Below are 25,033 nucleotides of genomic sequence, written 5' to 3' on the forward strand. Positions count from 1 at the left end.
GAAAGCAAGGGAGCAGGGAAGCCCCTGAGGAGAGAAACCCAGAGCCAGGGGGATTCAGCCCATCCACTGAAGCCTGCCTGGAGAAGAGGGGGAGACCTTGGCCTATAGGTGGGACCCTCAGCTGCAGGTGCTACATCTGAGACTAGATAGAGACTCCAGGGAACTCTGGCTCTCTTGTGCCCAGCCTCTTCCCCGTCAGCCTGTCTCACTCCCTCTGGGGTGGAGAAAGCCATAAAAGCCCAGGAGGAAACCATGGTGAAATTGTAATACTGAAGAACGAATCTGACTCCATATTGGATCTGTTTCTTTTATTTTCACCTTTGTATTCCATTGCTTTTGCTTGGAGTTAAGAATGTTGTTTATGGCCTGAAATATACAGGAGAGCCCATTCTCAAGGCTCTGACCTTTAAAGGTATAACACTTTTCCATTCATATAGAGATACAAAGTTGCACAACAGAGAAACACATTTGTCTTGTTGGAGATTTACAGGAACGTGGTGACCTGACCTGCGTAGACAACTACAAGAACAAAGGATTATCACATCCCCTCCAGGGTCTGGCTGGCACCAAGATGTTTGCAGCCACCAGCCACACCCCCTCCCCTTTTAGTATAAAGCAAACCTGAATTCTAACTGGGCTAGGATGGTTCTTCGAGTCACTAGTCCACCATCTTCTCTGTCTGCTGGCTTTCCAAATGAAATCGCTATTCCTTATCCCAACAGCTTGTCTCTCCATGGATTGGCCTGTCGTGTGGCAAGAAGTACGAGCTTGGACTTGGTAACAAATTAAGAACCAATCTTTCCTCCTTCCTTCTCCCTTCTCTCCTACCAGTTCCTCCCAAGCCTCAACTTTCTCCTCCCCACCGAAGAAAAGCAGGGGCTGAAGGTGAATGACAGAGTTAGGGGACACTTGCAAGGTCTCCAGGGGTCAGAGACTTCCCGCCCAGGCCTGCCTGGGAATTGGGAAGTTTTGTGGGGACTGAGGGAAGAGGGGAAGGGAGATGGAGAGTCATTTCCAGGAATGGAGGTGCAGGGAGGGTCCCTGGCAAGGGTGGGAGAGAACAAAGCTGGGGGCAGGAACATCAGAGGGGAGGGGAAGGGGGAAATGGGTGCAGAAGGAGGGGGAGGGAGAGGAGGAGAAAGGATCTCTGCCCCTCAGGTCATCCCTGTGCCCCAGCTCCCAGCCTGCCGTAGTCACTCCATAGTGTTTGCTGAAAGGCCACACTAATCAAACACATTTTTTAAAATTGTCTTTATATGAGCTACAGAAAAACAATTGTCACAGGCCATTAATGGTTACTAGAGAAACAACAAAGAAAAGAGACAACCCTGTAAACAAGCAGACGGGCAGATTGGGCTTGTGGGTAGCAGACTCCGAGGCAGTGATTAGTACCAGGAAGTTTAAAGTGCTCGGGGACCAGGCTGGGGAAGAGAAGGGCAGGGGAAGCAGGACAGGCAGGAGAAGTCAGGCTGCCCTTGGGCCACAGGAAGCTCAGGTCACTTTGGGAGCCATTCTGGAAATGGAATACCCTTCAGAACTTGCCAAGGTGGCAGGGGGTGCCGGGGCTTCAGACCCCCTGCGTCAATCAGTGGGGTTCGGGGGGCTGCCCTGGGAAGGGTCTGCCCCAGGCGTGAGGCTGCCTTCCGCCTTCACTACTCCCAGCACAGGGGCAAGAAGCCCATCAGCCCGAAGGAGGAGCCGGGCTGCACAGAGCGGCGTCCACCCACGCAGGGTGATGCAGAATGAAAAGCACATTTGTAGCCACTGGGACTGTGAACCTCAGCCTTGCCCGCTGGCCTCACAGCAAGAACACGTGTGTCCTGTGGGATCAGATCAGGGCTCACAGAGTGAACATCCCGTGGGTGCTGGGCTTCCTGTATTTGTTCCTTCCCTTGGCCACGACAGGAAGCCCTTCGCAGGTATGTCCCGTAGTCTCAGTCCATTGCTCAGGAAGACTCCTCGTCTCGTCCACCAAAGGCAGTAGCAGCTCTGGCCTGACACCTACCCCTGCCCTGCACCTGCCCGCCCTGGATCTGCTGGGGGTCTGGATACCCCTGGAGCTCCGGGGAGAAGGGCAAACAGAAGGAGCATGTAAGGGTCCAGGGTTTGAGTAAAATGTCCTGGAGCCTGGAGGTCCAAAGAGGCCACCCTGGCCCATAAGAGCTAGGAAGCTGGGTATGGAGTCTGCACCTCCTTCTCAGCACCCTGTGTCCTTCCTTACCATGGATTCACATGGGGGCAGGCTCCACGGGTGGGAGGTGTGTCTGGTTCCAGGAGCCCCTCATCCTGGGCAAATAAGGATGGTCGGTCCACCTAACAGCTACTCGGCATGACATCAGGTAACAAAGGCCTCTGCCTGGGCCCAGACCCACCTCCTGGGACCAGACCATGTCCCCCTACACCCTCCCTAGCCCCTTCCCGTCAAGTACAAAACAGAGAAATAGGATCCGATGGTTTTAAAAGTAGAATGTGACAAGCATCAGACCTGGAAAAGAACTGGAGGACCAAGCAGCGTGAGGCTTTTACTCAGTGTTTGAGGTTCGTGTTAATTCATTTTATCCTGAAAACAGTCTTGAGAGGTAGGAATTAGCGTCCCCTTTCACAAGAGAGGAAAAGTGAGGCCCAATACGCTTAGTGACTTGCACAGGGTCCTACAGTGACAGGTGGCATCCCTGGGTCCCAGTCCTGAGCCTCTGCACCCCCCAGCATCCCGCTCTCAGCCGGCGCAGGGCCGTCAGCGTGTGGTTTTAGGGTGGAGAATAAACACCGTCCTAGTTACACACCAGGATCAGGAGGACGGTTATCACCGTGTGTGTGTGTGTGTGTGTGTGTGTGTGTGTGTGTGTGTGTCCTGGCACCAGGTCTGTCAGTTCCTCAGTCTGAGTCTCCCCTCTAGTGCCTTCTCCTGGACATGGGAAAGAGGTGCTGCCTCCCTGCTGTCCCCCAGGATTGCCCCCTGCCCCTTCCTCCCTCCCCACTTCCATCCTGGAGTGGCACCTGCAGGCTGGCTGCCCACCAAGGCCCCAGCTGTGTCACTCCCCTGACTATGACATTTGATCTCCCACCTGCGAGGGCTGTGTCCCAAGACCAAGGGTGGACAGGCCACATCTCCCCCCAGTCTCTCATTCCAGTGGCTCCAGGCTGGTGGATACCCCTCCCTAGGGGAGGAATGCAGTCCATATTCTTCAGCCTTCACCGCAGAAGAAGCCAACTCTGAGGCACGAGCCAGTGAGGCAGGGGCAGACACCCCCGGCCATTGGGCCCCTGGCCCAGGCTCCTTAGCTCCATCCTCCCTGCCCCTCCCGGCCCAGGCAGTCCTCCAGGCTCTGGTCAGCTCTTAGGTGTCTTTGCTGTGTCACCAGTGGGTCCTCTCTTCCCAGGGGACAATGAGTCCCCAGAGGGAAGGTGACCCCCCCTTCTCTGAGCCATGGCCTCCCCTCCATTGGACTCTCAAGGGCCCCCTGTTCTCTTTAGGAGCTCAGACCCGGAGCCTGGGTGTGGGAACTGGGGGAGAGAGCCCTGATCAGCCTCTGCATGCAAGTCGAGGGACAAGCTGGTCCTGCGGGTGAGGGGTTCTCAGCTGCCCGGTCACAGCTTTCCCTGGAGGGGCCGGCCAGCAGGCAGCAGCAGCGGGAGTGTGGGCTCTGCTGGCTCCCAGGACTCGACGGACAAGCAGCCACAGTCAGATCAGGGCCCATCCAGAGGCCCCGTAGAGGACACTTGGCCCAGGGGGTGGGGGGCTTGGACAGCTCTGGGATCTCCAACACCTTTGGCGACCCCCAACTCTTAGTCACTGTTCCTTCTTCTCTTCCAGGATGGGACCCTTGGGACACGGGCTGTTTCTGGACTCTTTCTTCCCCCAAGGGCATGGGGACGCTTGAAAAGAGCGGAGGGAAACTGAGGACAGAGCCCCGGGTGGGGAGAGGGCAGCCCTAGCTGTCTACCCCTCCCCCCATCAGCTTGATAGTAAGAGGTTCCAAGGCCGATGGGAGCTGAGGTCTCTGTCTGCAAACAGCACACCTGGGGCTTCTCTGCCATCCAGCCAGGGCCCAGGAGTCTGTGGCTCTCAGCAGAATCACCTCAGTGGTTCCCCCCCTTCCCCCAGGGACTTCCCACCTGGTGCCCCCTGCTCTGCCCCCTGTCCCCCTCCAGGTTCCAGGCAGCCCAGGGGAACTGAGAGGATGCAGTGCAGCCTCCGGTTCTGGGAAGGCCTGAGTCCAGCATTGCACAGTCCTCATCCCCAGCCTGGCTCCAATCCAGACAGGTCCCCATCTTCACTCCTCCTCTGGTCTCCCGGGACCCCTCTGGGAGAAGCTCCCCCACACCATACAGTTAAGTGGCTTCAGACCAAGCAGGCTTCCACGGAGGCTCCGGTCTTGTGGATGGGTCCCTCCAGGATCTGGCAGGATCACGGCACATGCTGTAGCCTGCGAGGATGGGGACAGAGATGAAGAGGGCAGTCCCCCTGCCCACCACCCACAGCTCCTGGGCCAGCCCAGCCCCTCTGCCTCTGCCCTCCGCTTGCTGTTGGCTCAGCCCCAGAAGGCTACGCTGAGCTGTCGCCGCCTGCCCACCCACCTCCCTCACCTGGGTGCTGTACGGTCCTCCTGACTGGACACAGGCGAGGACACACCATCTGGGGACCGAGGGCAGTCGGGCACTTTGGAAAGGGTGTCAAACCCCCCAGCGCTCTGTCCTCGGGGTGCCAGGAGGGTGGGCTCTACTCACTTCCCATGTGTCTCTTCTTCCAGAACCCATAGACCACGATCAGCATCACAGGCACTGGGAGCAAGGCCAGCACCGCCACGAGCACAGCAGGATAGAAGTCCTGGTGCCTGCGGAGACAGGACAGAGTGCGGAGGAGGTGAGTACTAGGGTGCCCCACCCTGGCCCACGTCTTTCTGCACACCACGGGAGAGGAGTGGGACCAGGGGAAACCTGCCAGTCCCCGCGGGGAGTGATGGCCTCCCTTCCTTGGGGACCCAGCTGTGGGAGAAGGAAGTGAGGTGCTCAGAGGTAAGGGGATGAAGCCCCCTGCCCCCAGCGAAGGGAAGCATCTCCACTTTAGTACCTCTCCTCCATTATTCCCCCAAATCTGCTGAGGACAAGTGCTCTAAGAGACCCCCATTTGTGACGGAAGAGACCAACGTTCTTACTCTCCTCGTGGTGACTGAGGATGGCACTTCCCACCTTTGTCCTCTGGAACAGGTGCTATAGGTGCCCTGCCTATATTCCCTTTCTGTATCACTTCCATGTACACCAGTCCTCAGCAACTCCATTTAAAAATTTGGGGGCCTGGGCTTCCCTGGTGGCGCAGTGGTTGAGAGTCCGCCTGCCAATGCAGGGGACACAGGTTTGTGACCCGGTCTGGGAAGATCCCATATGCCGCGGAGCGGCTGGGCCCGTGAGCCATGGCCGCTGAGCCTGTGTGTCCGGAGCCTGTGCTCCGCAACGGGAGAGACCACAACAGTGAGAGGCCCGTGTACCGCCAAAAAAAAATAAATAAATAAAAAATAAAAAAATTTGGGGGCCTGAGGGCTTTCTCTTGTCACTGGCTGTCTCCATGCCACGCATGGCAGGCAGCCCTCTACCAATGACCAACAGAGTGGGTGTATAAATACCCCAGCTCCCTTGCCCTCCAGGTGGCTGCTAGACACTGGACCCTAGAGTCTCCCCAATGGGATTGAGCTCTTGCTGCCCACAGTGATAACCAGCCTCAGTAAGTTCTCTATCTGCTGCCGTCCCTTCCCTGTCTCACTTCCCCATGCTCTTTCCAGTGTTCCAAATACAATGTGAATCCTGGTCTCAGAGTCCACTCCTCAGGGAACCCAAATTGAAGTGTCCCCATTTCCCACTTCCTACTGCCCAGGCTGCTCCCCTTGTCTGGTCCCTACCCTCTCCTCTTCATCCACAGACTCTTGTGCTGACCCAGCCCCTGCCCTCCTTTCCCACTGCCATCATTTCTGTCCCATGTCCATCCCAGCTTCCCTCTCCCACCTCCCATTCAGCAACAGGCCAAACTGAGTTCCCAGTGGGCGAAAGGGGCTGGTCTGCTGCAACATTTCACCTTGGGGTCTGTTCAGGCACCAAGAACTGTTGCCATGTCTGGGAAAATGGCATTCAACCCAGGCCCCCGGGTACCTGCTGGGGGATAATAGGTTGAGGAGAGACCTGCCAGTGGGGCACATTCCCGTGGTGGGCGATCCCATGGTGCATAGGTGCCCAGCCTTAGTGGGGGTGGAGGCTGGGCCAGCAGCGGAGGCTCCGGCATTGCTGGGAGACGCAGTCACTGTCTGGGACCCCATGGTCCTACTGGGCCCCGTGGTGGAGGGGCTGGTGCCAGTGAAGCCGTAGCCCGTCACAGAGGTCAGTCTGATGCTCCCTGAGGCAGGGAAGGGCAAGAGTCTAGGCAAGGTGAGGAGTCCAGGTGTGAACACCGTCGTGCTGGTGGTGAAAGGGGCATCAGGGCCTGAAGTGAGGGCTGGGCCTGCTGTGACGACAGTTCCACTCTGGAGGATGGTGGGCAGCTTCGTAAGAGGAGTGTTTCTCTTGGTTGTGGAGGCTGAGGGACCAGAGAGGGAGGGAGGAAGGTGAGACTGAGTCGGGGGCCTTGGTGCTAGAAGCAGCTCCCGGCAGCCCACACGCTTGTCTGGGTCGGACCTGTCCTTGTCTTTTGCTCCTTGACCTTGGACCTAGGATTCTGCTCTGCCGAGGGACCAGGTGCGTGCTTGTTCAGAGGGTGAGGTCAGGGAGGAGGAAGTAGGCACAGGAAAGAAGGAAGAGCCTTTCACAAAATTTTTAGTGTCCCCTGTCAGGCCACCTGGGCCAAGAGGACACTTCCCTCCCCACCCCCATCTCTCTTGTCACTTCCTGGACCTTCCTCATTCCTGTAAGTCAGAGATTTCTCTGCTCTGATGTTGAACATGAACATTCCCAGTTGCTCCATGATTGGTGACTGGGATCCAGAGACGAAGACAAGGAAGCATCAAAGGCCCAGATCCCAAAGAACGCCATGAGCAGCGGGGCCAGGTGCCTTCCTTGGGGGCTTATTAAGAGACACAGGAACTGGTCCTGCCACCTTCATGCATCAGTTCAGGCCTTTATCATCCCATTTTCTAGAAGAAGTTTGGACTTTGGATGGTAGAAGAGGAGGGAGTGGTAGGAGCTGTGAGGGCTCAGTCTAGAAGGCAGTGTTGACTCTTATCAGGGAACAGGAAAATAGAGAGGGATGGTGAGGGGGAGAGGGCTGCTGCTGGCTGCTGCTGCTTCCCACTACTATGTGTGCAAGGATGCCCTCCTGAGAGCCACATGGTCACCGTGGAAGGCACCCATTTTTCTGGGCAAGGGAACCAGAACAAGTGGCATTGGTGAGGGTGGGGATGGGGGAAGGGGCTGATCTGGAGCCAGATCTCCCACATCATCCTGCTCAGCCGTGTGAAGAGGCCCCCAAAGGACCTTTCAAAGAACTCAGACACAGGTGCCTTGGGAGAGCTGGCATTTGGCCACAGAGGATCTAAGAGTGGGCAGAAAAGGAGTGACATCCAACAGAGAGAGACCTCCTACAAGGGTCAGTGAAGTCACACAACCGTTTCCCTCTCCTTCATGCCTGCCTCAATATACCAAAGGGTTGGGAGGGGCAGGGCCAGGAGGAGGTGATGGAGAGGGGTACCCCTTCCCTACCTCCTGAGATCAAGGATGGGGAGCTGGACAGCAGCAGTCCCCCTTCTCCACTTCAAGTGCCTGGGGCCATAAACCTGGTTTTCAAGGGGGACTGGAAGAGCATATATTGCTAGAAGATTGGCCTTTTTAATTGCCTGTGCATTTCTCATTTCCTAATAATTGAAAAGGTCTGCAAAGTTGGAATCTCCCCAAACTGTGGTTAAGAGACGGAAAGTGAGATCTGACATAGTACAACAGAGGGATACACTAAGGGAAAAATAAAACCATTTCATGTTTGTATCCCTGCAAATTAAGGCTTCAATAAATTGGTTTCGACTCCTTCCCTAGGGCTAAATCGGAACCCGGAGAGGGAAGGAATGAGATTTGCTCCATATCTTAGAGACAGCAGTTACCCTAGCTCAGACCCAACAGAAGATGGGGATGCAGTTGGGTTAGGGGAACAGGGAAGGGTGGATAATAAGTTTCACAGTCACTGGCTGCCTTTGTCTGGCTCCTCACCCTTTCCCATCTTATAAATGTGGAAGGAGCACAGGGCTACATTCTTGGCCCTCCTCTCTTTTTCTACACTCAAGGGAGAGTTTTGATAACCTTAAAGACGAGGCACCATATCACCTCCTCTAAACTCTCCCATAGCTTCCTATTCTACCTAGGATAAAACTCAAACCCCAAATCATGGACTTTAGGGCTGCTGTTTGCCTGTCCAGCCTCATCTTCTATCACTCTGCCCCACACTCAATATGGACCAGCTTCTTCTCACCTCAGGGACTTTGCACGTGCAGTTCTGTCCAGCTGGAAAGCCCTTTGAATCACCCACTTTCAACAGGGCTAGAAAGCTCTCATCACACGCAGGCTCTGCTTGACGTCGTCTGCTCAGGGAGGTCTTCTCTGATGCCCCACTAATTCAGTAGCTCCCCCCACCACTGAACTTTCTAGTTCATCACATTGTTTTATTTTCTTCAGAACATTTATTGTTATCTGCAACTGTTTATCTGACAATGTGCTATTGCCTGTCACCTCCCCTAGGGTAGGAATGGGTCCGGTTTTGCTCACCACTGTATCCTCAGAGCCTAGAATAGTGCCTGGCACAGAATCAGGGCTCAGTGAATATATATGGAACAGATGATTGAATAAAACAAGCACAGAGAGTCCTGAGTTCTAATCTCATCTCGTCCACTTGCTAGTTCTGTGACCCTGGACAAAGTCAGAGCCGCGAGGACTTTTTACATCTCATTTCCTTCATCTGTAAAAGGGTGACAAGAATGCCCATGAAGCTGTCTGTAAAGGAATTGTGAAAACCCCACTGTACATCATGCCTATTGATGGATTATTATTATTGTTATATTTGATGTCAGTGGAGTACAGGGCGGGGAGGACACCCCCCCCCCCAGCATCCCAGTGCCCCAGCAGGCCTGCTCACCTGGAGACACTTCCAGCAGGAAGCCCATCAGAGGGTAGAGGATGCCAGAGTTGTTGCGCATGCACCAGTACCGGCCCGAGTCCTGGCGCCTCAGGGCCGCCATGGTGATACTGACCACCTTGGCCTGGGTATCGTCCTGCAGCAAATAGCGCGGCCCCTGCACCCCAACACGGGTGAACACAGTCTCGCACTTCTTCCTCCTGATTTTGCACCAAACCTTACCCTCTGTGTGGTTTTTGCGGCTCTTGTAGGAGCACTGCACAGACAGAGTCTCCCCTTCAAAGTGCCGCACTTTGGAGTACACGCTCTCGACAGGGGCACCTGGGGAGACACGACTTGTTGAGAAAGGAGGAAGGAAGCATCTTGAAACTCAAAGCTCATGGTGAAGGGAGAGGAGGTGGATATTGCTCTGCTGTCATGGAACTCAAGAGTGTGAAGAAGAAATACAGCCCAACTCCAATGGAGGGGGACACAGGCTCGTCCCCCAGGGAGCTCTTGGTCTGTTGGAGGAGACACTAGCCCTGCCCCGTAGTTCCCAGACTGATGGGGGAGACAGTAGTCCTGTGCCCTTGGGGAATCCTAAAATGATGAGGAAGATAGGGCTAGCGCTACAGGGACGCCCAGTCTGATGGTGGAGACACAGGCCTAGCCCACAGGGAGCCCCTAGTCTAACGAAGGAAACTCAGCCCTTACACTCAGGGAACTTCAGCAGACGCAGCCATTTTCTTTGCGGCATTTTCTAGTCTGATGGAAGAATAATAAGCCCTGTCTTCAGGGTCTTGTGGGAAAGAGTCAGGTCCTGCCCTCAATAAGACAGAGACACAGACACAAACGCAAGTCATCATTCTGAAATTCCAGAGCACAACGAACTTAGGTAGATAAGAAAATTCAATCTTTGAAAATATTAAGAGTAGTTATTTGTTTCAAAAACAGGTTTACTCTAGTCACCTTTTAAATAGCAAGTTGTCTGAGTTCATTCTAGGTGATGTTTAATTTTAAAATATTCTATGGGCTTCCCTGGTGGCGCAGTGGTTGAGAGTCCACCTGCCGATGCAGGAGACACGGGTTCGTGCCCTGGTCCGGGAAGATCCCACATGCCGCGGAGCGGCTGGGCCCGTGAGCCATGGACGCTGAGCCTGTGCGTCCGGAGCCTGTGCTCCACAACAGGAGAGGCCACAACAGTGAGAGGCCCGCGTACCGCAAAAAAAAGAAAAAATAAAATATTCTAGTTACCTAAAACCCATAGATCCGATATGCCTGGACATTTATATACACTCCCAATGGAGTGTAAACCAAAGAATTCTACAGTTACTCACTGTTCATATGTTACCTTCTATGCCTAGGAAGAAGATGTGGTCAGTGAGCTTCATAACCCGTGGTCTGATGGGGAGGGGGTAAAACTAAGGCTGGGGTGGTGAATCAGGAACAGGGAGAGAGAGAAAGCTGCAGTGAGGGTCCTCCAGCCCTCTACCCACCCTCAGCTTGGCATTTCCTCCTCTAACACCCTCCGAGCCTTCTGCAGACACGCACACAGTTCTCCCCAGTAGGACAGAGTGGACAGCATTTTGGAGTCTAAATAAACATAGGTTAAAACTCGGGTTCTACCACTGACTAACCATGTGAGCAGATCACTTAATGTCTCTGTTTCTTATCTGTCTCTGGCTGACTCTGAGAACTGTGCCCCAGGACAGTGCCTTGAATGTAGTACATGCTCAGTGCACGTCTCCTTCTCCCAAATGCAGGTTGCTCCAGACTTTCCCAATGGAACCCAGAGCTGTGATAGCCAAAGGCCCAGCACCCCAGACATCCACCTTAGTTTCCAACCCAGCCGCCACTAGAGTTGAGGCTTGGAGTAAGGTAACGCCCTCTCTCGTATCTCTTTGTCCCATGCAAGTTAAACAGAAGGATCTAACTCAATTATTTGGCAGGTGGCAGGTTTGGGGGACCCCAGGGGACACTCTTCTGGCCTGGAAAAGCGGGTCTCTCTGGGAGAGGCGTACAGATAGGGTGACCTTGGAATGGGTCTCCAGGGCACTGTGTTTACATGTGCCCACCTTCCACCCCTCACACAGGAGGTGCGCAGAACTGAACAGGAAATGGTAACTTGGTTGTCATGGCAGCAAGCGAGGCAGGATGGGGTGAGGCCCCCTCAAGGAGCATTTAGTAGATGTGGGGTGGGAGAGATTGCTTCAGGGATTGCTTCCCTACCCCCACCCCAGGACAGGGGGTAAGGACGGAGGTCGTGGCATCAACATTCCAAGAAAAAGCAAATTCAAAGCGCACACACGTAAGGTAATGATTCCCATAGGCACCAAACAGGGCTCTCCCGACAGAGGCCAAGGGATGAGGGCTTGTTGTGTGTGAGGAAGTGGGGTGGCCCTGGTCAGAGGTCCTGAGGAAGACAGGCAGATAAAGGGGCCCATGCAGAGAGGGTCCAGAGCTTTATCTTAGTTTGTGAGGCCTGGGTTAGCTTTGCCCGGGGCCAGATAACTAGGAGGGCACCTTCTCACCGGTCTCTGCTGGGGAGCTACGAGGTCAGCCAGACCGTCTCCTCCTCCTCCGACCCCACAAGATCACTGAGCAAAGGAAAAGCAGGAAGCGGGTCCAGGAGCAGACCATTCCCTCCCCCGTAAGCCACCCGCCCACCCTCTCACCTGCGACAGGGCCCTGGAGCCACAGCAGCAGCAGCAAGGCGGGAGCCATGGCTCCCAGCAGTGGGGACGGGCACAAGTCCAGCAGGGGGCAGGGATCCGAGGTTAGGGCCCCAGGCCTATGCTGGACGTACCACTTGGGGCTGCCAGGGAAGACCTGGGGTTCTAAATATGAAGTTGCCCATTTAGGGAAGTGAGGAAGTTGTGGGACCCACTGTGACCGGCAGACCGCAGGGGCCCGCAGGGCCTGCGAGAGGGCGGTGCTGGTGCAGTTTCCACCCCCTCTTACTCAAAACTTCAGGCAGGTGTGGCTGCTCCACCCGGTCCGGGGCCTCCCAGCCCAGGGAGGGCTCTCGGGGTCAGAAGACTCCTCACCCTCTTTGGATTCCCTCCTGGAATCTGGTCCATTAGGAATGCCATCCTTTGAAGCCAGTTATTCATTATTCTAGGGGGCTAGCGTGAGGTTTCTAGAACCTCAGGCACAGACGTCCCTGGAATCCTCTGTGCTCAGAGACCCAGAGATACAGGCTACGGGGCTTGGGTGGGGCATCTCAGACCCAGCGTTTTTCACGAACCCACACTCAGGGGAGCTTCTTGTAAACTCCCATGTGCTTATTCATGCACTCATTCGTGCATCTGTGTGTTTGTCCCGGCTCTCTGCCTCTCTCTCTCCCAGGCTCCTGGCTGGTCAGAACAGTCACTCATGCTCACACTTGCAAATAACCCCTTACATACTCAAATGCAACCTTATTTTTGTCATGGTTAGAGTGACAGGAGAAAAGAAGATTCAAATCGTAAGACTCGGAGCATAAAGTTTGGGTTCAGGGAGGAGCCCCCGTGCTCTCACGTATGCCTGCGCACGCACACACACACACACATACACACACTCTCTCATACTCACACATACACTCACACACTCTCTCATACACACACACACACACTCATGCACTGTCTCATATTTACACAAGCGGCAGCTACCTCTCCTTTTCAATGCTCACATCTCCTTACCTTTATCCCTCTCTCTGCCTCTCCTACCAACACCTCTAATCACCCATCAGCTCTGTCAAGACTCCGGCTCCCTGCTGCAGCCTTCCTAAAGCAGCCCCAATGCTTCCCCTCCCCCACCTCTTCTCCAGAAACCACGCCCCCTACCCCTTCTTCCCCTGCTCCAGCCCCCAGCCAGCACACAGGCATGCGCACTCAACTTCCTCTCAACCAACCCTATCTCTCCTATACAGCCGCCCAGCTCCAGCTAAAATGACCCAGCATTTGGCCCAAGACCCCACCCTTCACTCAGTCCCCAGGGCTGAGAATCAGAAGGATAGACTTCTGACATCCAGGAGTTGTGTCGTAGGCTCCTATGTGCGTGGGGACCCAGGTGGACCCTCATGACTATGTGCCCTCCCCCTACTCACCTATGCTGACTTTCTTCTCCTTAGACAGGACTCAGAGTCAAACGTCCTCAAGTTTGCATGGCCACAGTCTTAAACGGAGCTTGAACCCGCAATTCCCAGAGCAAGGAAGTTTTATCTTTGCTGATCCCAAATTTTAGTCTCAACATTCATTCATTCACTCATCAGTTTGTTTGTTCTTACAGCCTTATGTGCTATGCCTGGTGCTGGGCACCAGCATATAGAAATGAGATACAGTTGTCACTTCAGACCTCTCAGCCCCCATAAGACATAGTATGCTTTCCTTATTCACCCTTCCTTTTTCATATTCTCCCCCAGTTTAACACTGCTCCTCAGACCCCGGAGTTCAGAGGCTGTCTCTCCTCCCAACACACATGGTATCTTCCTTCCTTTCTTTCCTCCATCAGAACAGTAAATGGCTTCAGGACTCAGGGAAAATCTCATTTATCTCTTGTGGGGACTTCATGTGCTTGGAATAAATGCTTCTATTAAATCCCTGCTGTGTCCCTAGCCCTGAGTGAGGCCTTGTGAAAAGTGCAATCACTGATAGTTGTGCTGACAAGGATATAAAAACCCAAATGCTCTCATTCCATTGACAGACAGGTATAAACTGGATCCAATGTTTCTGAGGGAAATTTGGAAGGATTTATCAAAATCTCTAAAAATGTGTATACGTTAATTAGGCTTTTGTGTACAAAATAATTTAACATAGCAGGATATTTTTGTGTCTTTCTATTTTGGATTTTAAAAAATTAAGTTCTAATTTACATAGAGTAAAATTCACCCTTTTCGGTAGAAAGTTCTGGGAGTTTGAGAAACCCATGGGAACTTGTAACCACCACCATAATCAAGATATAGAAGTGTTTCATTACCCGCCAAAGTTTCCTCGTGTCCTTTTTTAGTTCTCCCCTTGCTCCACCCTCAGTTCCTAGGAAACTGATCTGGTTTTTTTTTTTTCCCTCTATAGTTTTGCCCTTTCCAGAATGTTATAAAAATGGACTGGTACAGTGTGTAGCATATATTTTTTATTGAAGTATAGTTGATTTACAATGTTGTGTTAATTTCTGCTGTACAGCAAAGTGATTCAGTTATACATATATACATTTTTAATATTCTTTTCCATTATGGTTTATCACAGGATATTAAATATAGTTCCCTGTGTTATACAGTGAGACCTTGTTGTTTATCCATTCTATATATAATAGCTTACATCTGCTAATCCCCAACTCCCAATCCATCCCTCCCCCAACCCCCTCTCCCTTGGCAACCACAAGTCTGTTCTCTGTCTGTGAGTCTGTTTCTGTTTGGTTGATAAGTTCACTTGTGTCATATTTTAGATTCCACATATAAGTGATATATGGCATTTGTCTTTCTGACTTACTTCACTTAGTATGATAATCTCTAGTTCCATCCATGTTGCTGCAAATGGCATTATTTCATTCTTTTTTATGGCTGAGTAATATTCTATTGTATATATGTACCACACCTTCTTTATCCATTCATCTGTCAATGGACATTTAGGTTGTTTCCATGTCCTGGCTATTGTAAATAGTGCTACTATGAACATAGGGGTGCATGTATCTTTTTGAATTATAGTTTTGTCCGGATATATGCCCAGGAGTGGGATTGCTGGATCATGTAGCAACTCTAGTTTTCTGAGGACCCTCCATACTGTTTTCCATATGGCTGCACCAACTTACATTCCCACCAACAGTGTAGGAGGGTTCCCTTTCCTCCAGCCAAGCATATTAAGTTGGCTTCTTTCACTTAGTATGAGGCATTTGAGATGTTGTGTGTTGAGTATATCAGTACTTTGTTTCTTTTTACTTCAAAGCAGGACCCCATTGTATGGATGTATCACAATTGTTTATACATATCCCTCCCAGGTCAGGGACAATCAGATTTGGTTTCCAGTTTGGGGTTATTCCAAATAAGTCAGAAAGAGAAAAATAAATATCATATATTAACACATATATATGGAATCTAGAAAAATGGTACAGATGAACTGGTTTGCAAGGCAGAAGTAGAGACACAGATGTAGAGAACAAATGTATGGACACCAAAGGGGGAAAGCAGGGGGGTGGGGGTGAGATGGATTCGGAGACTGGGATTGACACTAACATGTATAAAATAGATAACTAATAAGAACCTGCTGTGTAATAAATAAATAAATAATTTTTTTTAACTACTACAAATATTTATACACAGGTTTTTGTGTGAACATAGGTTTACATTTCACTTGGGTAAATACCTACGGTGAAATTGCTGCGTTGTATGGTAAGATTATGTTTAATTTTAAAGAAACTAATTGTTTTTCAAAGTGGCTGCCCGTTTTGCATTTGCATTGATGTTCCTGTTGCTCCCTATCCTTCCTAGCATTTTATTGTTGCCAGGTATTTTTTCTCCCATTCTAATAGTGTGCAGTAGTATTCATTGTGATTTTATTTTGCATTTCTCCAATAACTAATGATACTGAGTATATCTTATTGTATCCATTTGCCATCAACATATCTTCTTTGAGATGGGTCTCTTCAGATTTTTTTCATTTTTATTTGTTTGTTTTCTTCTTAATGAGTTTAAGGGCTCTTTAGTCTAATATGTCTTTTTTTAATAAATTTATTTATTTTATTTATTTATTTTTGGCTGCATTGGGTCTCCGTTGCTGCGCGCAGGCTTTCCCTAGTTGTGGCGCGCGGGCTTCTCATTGCGGTGGCTTCTCTTGTAGAGCACGGGCTCTAGGCGCACAGGCTTCAGCAGTTATGGCACACAGGCTCAGTAGTTGTGGCTCACGGGTTCTAGAGCGCAGGCTTAGTAGTTGTGGCACACAGGCTTAGTTGCTCTGCGGCATGTTGGATCTTCTCGGACCAGGGACCAAACCCATGTCCCCTGAATTGGCAGGTGAATTCTTAACCCCTGCACCACCAGGGGAGTCCCCACAAACATCGTATATCAGCCTTATTGAGATATAATTCACATAATATAAAATTGACCCATTTAAAGTATACACTTCAGTGTATCACAGTCCAGTTTTAGAACATTTCGTCCCCCTAAAATGAAGCCCCATGCCCATTAGCAGTCACATCCTGCATTAGTTTCCTATTACTGCAAATGTGGTGGCTTAAGACAATAGAAATATATTCTCTCACAGTTCTGGAGGCCAGAAGTCTGAAGTCAGTATCACTGATCCAGGATCAAGGTATTGGCAAGGCTGTGATCCCTTCAGAGACTCTAGGGAAGAATCTAGCCCTTGCTTCCTCCAGCTTCCAGTGGGTGCCAACACTCTTTGGCTTGTGACTGTATCACTCCAGTCTTCAAAGCCAGCATCTTCAAATCTCTCTGTTCCATCTCCGCATCACCTTCTCTTCTGTGCGTGTTCAGACCTCCCTCTGTCTCCTGTTATAAGGATACATGTGAATACATTTAGTGCCAGCCACATAATCCAGGATAATCAAACAGAACTACCATATGACCCTGCAATCCCACTACTGGGCATATACCCTGAGAAAACCAAAATTCAAAAAGAGTCATGTACCACAATGTTCACTGCAGCTCTATTTACAACAGCCCGGAGATGGAAACAACCTAAGTGCCCATCATCGGATGGATGGATAAAGAAGATGTGGCACATATATACAATGGAATATTACTCAGCCATAAAAAGAAACGAAATTGAGCTATTTGTAATGAGGTGGATAGACCTAGAGTCTGTCGTACAGAGTGAAGTAAGTCAGAAAGAAAAAGACAAATACCGTATGCTAACACATATATATGGAATTTAAGGGAAAAAAATGTCATGAAGAACCTAGGGGTAAGACAGGAATAAAGACGCAGACCTACTGGAGAACGGACTTGAGGATATGGGGAGGGGGAAGGGTGAGCTGTGACAGGGCGAGAGAGAGTCATGGACATATACACACTAACAAACGTAAGGTAGATAGCTAGTGGGAAGCAGCCGCATGGCACAGGGATATCGGCTAGGTGCTTTGTGACCACCTGGAGGGGTGGGATAGGGAGGGTGGGAAGGAGGGAGACGCAAGAGGGAAGACATATGGGAACATACATATATGTATAACTGATTCACTTTGTTATAAAGCAGAAAATAACACACCATTGTAAAGCAATTATACCCCAATAAAGATGTTTAGAAAAAAAAAATCCTTAACTTACCACATCTGCAAAGCCCCTTGGTTTGCCATATGAGGTAACATTCACAGGTTCTGGGGATTAGGATGTGGATATCCTTGGGGAGGCCACTTTCCAGCTTATCACTCTCCCTTTTCCTGCCTCTCCCCACACTGCAGCCCCAGGTGACCACTACTTTCTATCTTTATAGATTTGCCTCTTCTGGACAATTCAAGAAAACAAAATCATACAATATTGGTGCTTTGTGATCGGCTCCTTTAGGGTAGTGTTTTTGAGATTTGGCCATGTTGTAGCAGTACTTTCTGCAACGTTATATCAGTACTTCACTCCTTTAAATAGCTGAATAATATTCCATTGTATGGATATACATTTTGTTTATCCACTCATCAGTCAATAGACATTTTATTTGTGGAAATTAACAATATGATCCTAAAATTTATACAGAGATGCAAAGGTTATGGAATAGCCAAAACAATCTTGAAAAAGAAAAACAGGTTGAAATACTTACATTATCTGATGTAAATATTTGCTACAGTAATCAAGACAGCGTGGTATTCGTGTAAGGACAAATAGATCAATAGAATAAAATAGAGGATCCAGAAATAGGCCCACATATACAGTAAATCAATGTTTGCTAAAGGTAATTAAATATGAAAAAAAGTCTTTTTAAAAAATTGATGCTTAAACAACTGGATCAAGGACAAAAGCGAACCTCAAGTCTTGCCTCATATAATATATGAAAATTAGTTTAAAATGGACCATAAACCTAAATGTAAAGACTAAAACGATAAAGCTTCTAGAATGTCATTGTAGAGGAAAGTAAGAGGCTGTTCCTCTTTTAAAAAACTTTAAAAAAGAAAAAAGCCTCACATTAGAGAGTATCTTCATGACTTTGGGCTAGTCAAATGTTTTCTAGATAGGACACAAAAAACACTAAGCACAAAATTTCAAATTTTGATTAGCTAGACTTAATGAGAAATTAAAATTTTGCCCATCAAACACCTATTTAAGGAAACAAAAAGGCAAGCTATGGATTGGGAGAAAGAACTTGAATCCAGCATATATAAATAACTTTGCTGTATACCTGAAACTAACACAACATTGTAAATCAACTATACTTCAAAAAAAATATGCTTTTGAAGCAAAAAGCCGGGCCCTCCCTGGGGGTCCAGAGGTTAAGACTCCACGCTTCCACTGCAGGGAGTGCAGGTTCAATCCCTGGTTGGGGAGCCAAGATCTCACATGCCACGTGGCGTGACCAAAACATTTTTAAAAAGCCTCACTTGCTCCCTGTGGCCCAACTCCTCCCCATCTCCACAGCTCACACCTTCCACCCCGTCACACTCCTTCACTGTTGCTGGGGGCGCCTGGGGATGCCCAAAATGAAACCGTGGTGAAGAGGCTGTTCCTCTTTTCTTTCACTTTGTGTTCTGCCTGCGAGTGGTCAGGGGCCCTTGGTGGCCCGAGCTGGGTCCTGAGTTCCAGGCATGGGGGAGGTCAATGATGTCTTTCCACCCTGGGAGGTTTGGGGGGGGCAAAGTTTTAATTCAAGGAACTGTAAAGATGGTTCCTAGGAAATGATTGAATAAATAAATAAATGGGGGAGAACAGACAAATCTCCCATGCAGAAGAATTCCAAATAATTTATGTAGATACTCTGCCCTCAAGGAGGGAAAGCATAACTCCCCACCCCCTAAGTGTGGGCCATCCATAGTGTCCAAAGAGGACAGCATGGAGAAGGGGGGAAGAGTAACTTTATGGTAGACGAGACTGACAGTCACCGCCTCAGCCTGGTTATCAAGGTTAAGATCAAGAGTGATAATCACATTGATAGCATGAACCCTTGATAAGATGTGATGAGAACAGCATTTTACCCCTGCAGTCTTCCTCCCCCAAACCCCTAACCCCATGAGAAAAAACATCAAACAACTCTCAAATGAAAGACTTCATGAAATACCTGGCCAGTACTCCTCAAAACTGTCAAAACCATCAAAAATAAGGAAATTTTAAGAAATGGTCACAGCCAAGAAGAATCTAAGGAGACATGCAGACTCAATGTGATGAGGTGTCCTGGGTGGAACCCTGGAACAGAAAAAGGACATTAGGTAAAAGCTAAGGAAATATGAATGAAGTACGAACTTCAGTCAATAATAATATATCATTATTGGTTCAGTAATTATGACAAATGTACCACATTAATGTAAGATATTAGCAATAAGGGAAACTGGGTGTGGGATATATGGGAACTCTGTGTAATATCCTCATTTTTCTGAACCCTAAAGCTACTCTAAAATAAAAAATTTCACTTAAAAAGGGAGAGAGACTATTTGCACAAAATATTTATAAGCACTTGATAACTAACAAAGAAAACGTTTTTAAAACACTTAGTTTGATTAGGCTTAAAGAACACCGAGTAGGGTCATTTTAAGTGACTAGTTTACCTGAGGTGGGTTTGCTGCACTGCACGCCGGTCAGGCATACATTCCAGTGGGTGTTGAATCCACGGTTTTTCCCAGTTGGTTATAACCCAGCTCTCCCTGGGTGCGTTTGGTATGCACAGTGTCCTGTTCAGGTAACGTAATTATCTCCGCTCCCTAAAATGAGCAGAAGTCTCCCTGCCCCGGTCCTGCTGCGGAGCTGGGCCTCCAGGAGCCCCAGGGAGAAGGGCGACAACAGGAGAGAGGAGTTGGGAAGCTGGAGTTTCTGAGGAAAGTAACGAAGAGACCTGGAGGCCAAGTGGTCACTAGGCAGCCCAGAGAAGAGGGGACAAATTGGGGAGGGGTCTACAGCTACTTGTCCCTGACTGTGTGTCTTGCTTACTGAGCTCACGAGAGTGCTCAGCTCCCCTGCATTAACTGGACTTCACTGCTCGGTTAGAGGCCTGGGTCTGCGTTAAGACCCCATTATCTGTGCCCACCCTGTCTCTAGCCCCCGGGGTGTCCAGTCTCCTTATGGTCCCACTCCATGCTGGTCGTGCCTCAGGCTGCTGGAGCTTGTCCCCCTCACCAGCCCCCGGAATGCCTCTGGGGGCTACTCCCCAACTAGCCTCACTTGTGTTGGGCCACAAGGGGGCCCTCTTGCAAGAAGCTGGTGCAGAGGACTCCAGCCTGCAGCCACCATCCGACCCTGCCCTGAGCACGTAGCGTCTGGCTGCACTGGCCCTGATTCTGTGCTGTGTTCTGTCACCACCCTGTTGTGGACATTCTTCCAACCTCTCTAGACAGCCTGCGAGTCCCCCGAGGGCCAAGGGGGCTTAACTTAACCGCGTGAGCCCTGCTTTGCTCAACTCTGCATCGCTGTTCACACATGTGCCTTGATCGCATGCAGAGGGGACCCCAGAGCGGGTCTCCAGCCTTTTTTCTTGTGGAGGCTGAGCTGAAGAGCAGGCCAGTGACTTGCCCACGTTTCACAGACTTCACAGAAAGATATCAAAGCCGAGCTGGGCATTTGGACCCTGTCCTCCAACACCCGGCCCCCCAGTGCTTTGCCCACTGCCGAGCAGCCCCCATGCACCCTGGCTTCCGGCAGTGTATCCCCCTCATCCATCCAAGTGGGCCGCACTTGCACTTGCTTTGTGCGAGGGCAAGAAGGCTTTGGAGGGGACTTGGGGGGAATAGGGCAAAAGGATTGAAGAACCAAAATAATATAAACCCTTCTCTGAGAAAGGAAAGTACAAAATCAGAAGTGTGATTCTCTAAGAGGAAAATCTGCTTTAGTTAAATGGAAACGCTAAAGCAAACTACCCAGGTGTGAAAGTACAGTGTGCTATAAAAAGTTTTCATCTGTATTAGTAAGACACTAAATTTATAACAAGGAACTGAAAGCTTTGTTAGCCGGCCAGTTATGTTGAAACAGAAATACAGAAAGCAGTGCTGTCTGACACCATTTCCTGCAATAATGGAGCTGTTCTGTACCTGCCCATCCAGCACAGTAGGCGCTCGCCACGTGTGGTTGTTCAGCTCTGACATGAGGCAAGTGCAACTGAGGAACTGAATTCTTATTTTTCGTTGAATTTTAATTAATTTAAATGCAAATAGGCACATGAGGTTAATGGCTAGAGTACTAGCACAGCTCTAAATGACGGAGGTGGACTTTAACAAGACCCTGCCACCATCCTAAGGGGCAGATTTCTTTGTTGTGTCCTGTTTGTGTCAAAACTGTAAAGCTAATAGAAGATAATGTGTGAGACTCTCTTCATACATTGTCTAAAAGACAATATTCAGAATATAATTGTGTTTCAGATTGGAAAGGACATCTTAAATAAGACCCCAAAGCATAAGTCATAAGGGGGAAATGGATGGATTTAATTACATTGTCCCGTGCTGTTTCTCAAATATCCCCAGCACAACGTGTTAATAAGAGAAAGCTGAACTTATTCCTCACGGAGTTCAAGGAGAACTCAGCCTCAACAGAGCTCTGAGAGCGGCTTAGATAAGGCAAGGTCCGAATGTACTGGGAAGTTGGGTTCAAGGCAAGTCTTTCAAAGACGGGGCTGGATTAAGATTGAGGAAGGATCACAATATAATAGCCGCAATTGGTAGAAACAGCAACCCCTACCCCCAAAGACCTGCACTTGGTTCCTAAAGTACTCGTTTCTGATTTTATGAAGTTCTGAAAACTCTCAATTTACAGGACGCTAAAGTGGAACTATTTTTACTTTCGTGACTGCCGTGGAAGGTGAATTTTCCAAATGTCACTGCACAATGAGTGATTATGTCAGTATCCCAGGAATAGAATAAAGTAGATGGATGGGAAATAGGATTCATTTTTTAGAACACACTGAAGTTTCCAAGAAAAGTACCATAAAGTTTGGAATTTGTTCTCTGGGTCTGTATCTTTTTATGGCTTGAGGGTGATATATAGCATATAATAATATCCAAAATATTATTTTTGGTGAATAGGAACTTGCTGTTATAACATAACTCTATAATAGATAAAAGAATGTATTTGCCATAACACAACAAAGAGTGGGTGTTTGTTTTCCACTCAATTTGTCTTTCACTGACAGCAAGAAAGAAAATCTTTAAAATGTGAACTATTTTCATCTCAGTTTTCGCTGAGATTGTTTGGGCAGATGCTGTGGAATTAAATTCCGTTCCCACCTCCTTCTCGTGGGCCTCTTTATTATGAAAGGTCTGCACAATCATTTCTCAGGTTTTCTGGCAGCTAGGGCTCCAGAGATAATTTAGGCTTTACCCATCAAAGGCATTTGTATGAAACAAATTTGGAACTGAGTTAAGTAGGGGAAAAGGCATCCACTTTGGTGGGATAGAGTGTGGCTGACGTGGGGTGGGTCTGGAGAAACTATGCCAGTAGCTTCCTGATTTGCAAAGTTTGCTGATTCTTCAGAGTGCTGACTGTGGGAAGAGCAGTGGCCCCTTAATCTCCCCCCGCTGTAGTGTGGCTTTGACAGTCATTCCCAGAAGCTCAGAGTAGGATCTGATTCTGTAAACCATTTAATATTCTGTTTTAAAAGGATCCCTTTCTACTTAACATAGGTACATTGGATTTTGTTGTCTGCAGCTGAACCTTGACTAATGGAAGTCCCAAGGAAATAGATGCCCCATTCCAGAGTGAGCTGGGAGACCAGTGCAACACACACAAAAAGGTATCTAAACCTTGCCCACATCAAGGGTATAAAGTTGTGGGGATCTTGAAGACTAGGAGAGGATTCTTGGAGACAGTTTTGGTGTCCTGTGACCCTGGGCGCAGAAGGGAGTGGACACCTGCCCCTTACCACAAGCTTAGGGAGAGGGGCTTCAGGGTCACAACTTGGAGAGCTTGTTAAGCATCCCCTGGAGTTTGGGAGACACAGCAGACTGGAGTCTGACTCAAACCTGAGAACTACAATGGGCAGAGACTGCCAATGACTAGCTGTCCCCACGGTAGAGTGAAGAGAAGATGGCTGTATGGGGATCCACCAGGGCTCCATGAGTTTGCTGGGGTGAATGAAATGGGTACGTCCCATGGACCGGATGTGGGCTGCACATATGTGAAACTACCAGCATAGGTTTCATAGATCTGGTCCAAAAAGGCTGCCTGAAGTTGGAGAGACCTCAGTGGAGGAAGGAGGCTAGAGGTTGACAGATGTAGGGGAGGAAAAATCATTTTCCCTCTACCCTCTGAGTTCTCAGCTGACATCCTTGTAATAAAAGAAGATTAATAAGAGAAAAGCAAACAAGCTTTTAAACATGTATACCTCATGTATATGTGGGAAATACCCAGGGTAAAATGAGGAGCTCCCCAAGGTAGTTTAGAACTCTGGCTTAAATACCATATTCAGATACAGACAAAAGGAAAGCACTGGGAGTCTACCTGAACAGGTCCTCAATACCACTGATCACCCTACACCTGGGTACATCATCATCATCCACTATACCTTTTACTAGGCACCTACTGTGCTATAAATCCTGAGCCAGTAGTTTACATCAGTCTGCTTTTAAACTCTCAGGACACCCTCTGAAGTAGGTACCATTTACAAATGAGTATTTCTGAGTAGGTACTCTTTACAAATGACAAAAATGAAGTTCAAAGAGGAGAGAGGACTTCCTAAGGTCACATAGGTAGAAAATGGCAGAGATAGGATTTGAACCCAGCTCTGTCTGCCCTTACCTTCTTTCCACATCCCCTCTCTGTGGCTTGCTAGAGCGACTTCCACCATAGTTTGGCCTTCATGTTGCTGCTTGACCCTTTTGTCGTCATTTGCCTTTTCCTCTATTAATGCCCCTATGCCTTAGCGCCTGATTCCTTTAGGGGGAGACTGCCTTACACTTCTTGACGTCTCCCAGGATATCAGCACAGCGAGGAGAGACTGTTTGTTTGACTTCACATAATTTTCTCAACCTCAAGATGCTCTAGAAGAACCTCCACCTTCTATTTCATCATCCAATCCCTGATGGGATGGGGTCAACCAGCACAGTCCGCATTCATGACCTTCCTTTCTTGCTTTCCTGTCTCTAACATGTACATACCCTGATCTCATTCTCTCTTAAGTCCCTCCTTAAGAAATGAGAGAAAACCCCTCTTAGTAGGTACCTCCACTTGGCCATCTACATCCCTCTCCCTGCCTCTCCTTACCTGAGACCTAGAGCAGCAGCGGTAGCCACGGCCACCCCCAGAGCCCTTCCCCTCACTCCATCCTGCTCCCTGGACCCACTGTGTGCCAGTCGCTTCAGTGCCTTTTCCATTTACTGGAGGATGTTGCCCCACTTGGGTGTTTTCCATCTTCCCTGAGAGGCTTGGTTGTCAGTTTGCAGTTGGGAAACCCTGAGGAAAATGCGATGAGAGGCGGCAGCTCAGGAAAATGCAGAAGCAGCAGCAGAAAAGAGAGATCACTGCCCTTGTGACATCTTCCTTCCTGCTTTCATTTTGTCACAGCCCAATTGGGCAACACTCAGTAGCTCCCCATTCTCCACCGGAGCAAGTCTAGACCCACCCATCTGATGTCCCACCTCTGCTCCACTCACTTCCTCAGGCCACCAAGACATTCTCATCATTGACCACTGACCACTACATTCCACAACCCCTCCCACCATTATCCCTGCCTGCCTGACACTGTGCATCCAGATTTGACTTGCCTTTTGAGGCCCGAGTCAAGCCTTCCTGATGACCCACCATCTTTCGTGTTATGCCACACCACAATTCTCAAGGGTGGGCATATGGCTGAATCACTTGGGGAGCTTAGCAAACAGACACGTGCCTGGGCTCCACCCCGGACATACTGATTCGGT

The 25,033-nt window shown here is 49.4% G+C and overlaps 1 protein-coding gene and 1 long non-coding RNA gene across 3 annotated transcripts; both read right to left on the minus strand.

The window, feature by feature from the left end:
• Positions 1 to 293: 293 nt before the first annotated feature.
• On the minus strand, positions 294 to 12,692 carry LOC116762035 (trem-like transcript 2 protein). 2 transcript variants are annotated; one of them, XM_032648703.1, is made up of 5 exons: positions 11,752 to 12,692; positions 9,098 to 9,418; positions 6,142 to 6,562; positions 4,729 to 4,835; positions 294 to 4,427 (listed from the first exon to the last, which is right to left on the minus strand). In XM_032648703.1, the coding sequence occupies exons 1-5, from the start codon at positions 11,798 to 11,800 to the stop codon at positions 4,333 to 4,335; spliced, it is 993 nt and encodes a 330-aa protein (XP_032504594.1). In that variant the 5' UTR covers positions 11,801 to 12,692; the 3' UTR covers positions 294 to 4,332. The 2 variants fall into 2 exon arrangements, with proteins under 2 accessions (XP_032504594.1, XP_032504595.1); XM_032648704.1 differs by having other exon boundaries at positions 6,172 to 6,562; positions 11,752 to 12,691.
• A 3,386-nt stretch (positions 12,693 to 16,078) lies between these two features.
• LOC116762036 lies at positions 16,079 to 24,625 on the minus strand. The gene is made up of 3 exons (XR_004352203.1): positions 19,745 to 24,625; positions 19,261 to 19,385; positions 16,079 to 16,553 (listed from the first exon to the last, which is right to left on the minus strand). It is a non-coding gene; the product is annotated as an uncharacterized LOC116762036 (long non-coding RNA).
• Positions 24,626 to 25,033: the final 408 nt, after the last annotated feature.

Source organism: Phocoena sinus, chromosome 11 (assembly GCF_008692025.1).
Source record: "Phocoena sinus isolate mPhoSin1 chromosome 11, mPhoSin1.pri, whole genome shotgun sequence".
Taxonomy (NCBI): Eukaryota; Metazoa; Chordata; class Mammalia; order Artiodactyla; family Phocoenidae; genus Phocoena; species Phocoena sinus.